This window comes from Lichtheimia ornata, assembly GCF_029851405.1.
Source record: "Lichtheimia ornata isolate CBS 291.66 chromosome Unknown scaffold00282, whole genome shotgun sequence".
NCBI classification, from domain to species: Eukaryota; Fungi; Mucoromycota; class Mucoromycetes; order Mucorales; family Lichtheimiaceae; genus Lichtheimia; species Lichtheimia ornata.
This window is the reverse complement of record NW_026695601.1, coordinates 1-1,531: the sequence shown is the minus strand read 5'-3', so window position 1 is coordinate 1,531 and position 1,531 is coordinate 1. Positions and strand designations below refer to the sequence as shown.

The 1,531-nt window shown below is 43.1% G+C and overlaps 1 protein-coding gene across 1 annotated transcript; it reads right to left on the bottom strand.

Annotated features, from left to right (window-relative positions):
- Positions 1 to 228: 228 nt before the first annotated feature.
- Positions 229 to 1,086, bottom strand: O0I10_013167 (uncharacterized protein; the record flags this gene model as incomplete). Its single annotated transcript, XM_058492982.1, has 1 exon — positions 229 to 1,086. The coding sequence occupies one exon, from the start codon at positions 1,084 to 1,086 to the stop codon at positions 229 to 231; it is 858 nt and encodes a 285-aa protein (XP_058336251.1).
- Between the last annotated feature and the right edge of the window lie 445 nt (positions 1,087 to 1,531).

The window sequence follows — 1,531 nt, the reverse complement described above, 5'->3', positions numbered from 1 at the left end:
CTGGTAACAGTAAGTGTCCGTGAGACTCGATAAAGAGAAAGAAGACAAAGGTTTATTTTGGGTGGTTACGTATCGTGTATATAGATGTGATGCTGAGTGTGAATGATAATAGGGAGTGGATCCTCTGAATACGACAGTTTTGATACTTTTTTTTGTTCTCTTCCCTTTTTCTCCCCTTTTTTTTGTATATATATATATATATATATATATATATATATGCTCCTTCCCTCACCCCACCAACCGCGACAAAGCGTCCGCTGGATTGCTCTCGCCTTTTCGATGCTTAGTCACAAAGTCATATTCAATGGTTGCAGCTGACCATCTTGATACCTTCGGGCTTGGTGACGGGTTGTTCAAGATGTATGTCAAAGCGGAGTGATCGGTGTACAATACAAACTTGCGTCCCCGTAGATAATGCCGAAATTGATACATGCCAGCCACAATCGCCAAAGCTTCCACATGAGTTGTCGCATATCGAACCTCAGGACCACGCAATGCACGAGAAGCATAAGCTATCACCTGTTCACCATCGCTTGACCCATCTGCTGACTGTGATGATATTGCACCGATTCCTTTCCCAGACGCATCGGTTGTCAAAATCTGTACCTTGGTTGGATCAGGATACGCCAATACAGGTGGATTCACCAACGCTTCCTTCAACACCTTGAATGCCGCTTCTTGCTCATCACCCCAAATAAAATCCACCTTGTTCCTTGTAAGTTGTTGTATAGCATGTGACTTCTCCGCAAAAGCTGGAATAAACCTTGGATAATAGCCCACCATGCCCAAAAAGGATCGCACCTCACTCTTGTTCTTTGGAGCTGTCATATCCAAAACCTTCTTAACGTTGCGGTCTGTTGGTTTCAATCCTTGTCTTGTGATTTGATGACCCAAGTATTCCACGTTGTCACTTGCAAATGAACACTTCGCCAACTTGATACGTAGATTCGCCTCCTTGCATATCCCAAATACACGCTCCAAATGTTGTACATGTTCCTCTAATGTTCTTGAATACACAATGATGTCGTCGATGAATACTTGCACACATTTCCCAATAACGGTTGCAAGATGCGAGTCATCAATCATTGGAAAGTTGCTGGAGCTGTACTCAATCCAAATGGCAACACGCACCAATCAAAGACACCATACTTAGTAACAAAACCAGTCTTCCTTATCGAATCTGCATGCATGGGCACCTGCCAGTAACCGGATGCAGCATCCAACGTAGAAAGGTATTGTGCACTACCCATGGAATCCACCAATTCATCAATAAGGGGCAATGGGAAATGATCCTTTACGGTGATCGTGTTAAGCCGACGATAATCAACACAAAGCCTTAAAGATCCATCCTTCTTCGATACAGTAGATTGCAGTGAAAGTTCAACATGAAAAGGGAATTTTGGTGACGAAGAGATTTATTGTTGGACGTTGGCAAAGTAATTTTGGTGAACAAGCACTTTTATTTTGGAGGGTGGCGAGATAAAGTTGGTGGGTTGGCAGAAGAATAATGGCGGCGAGTGAAATAAAGATG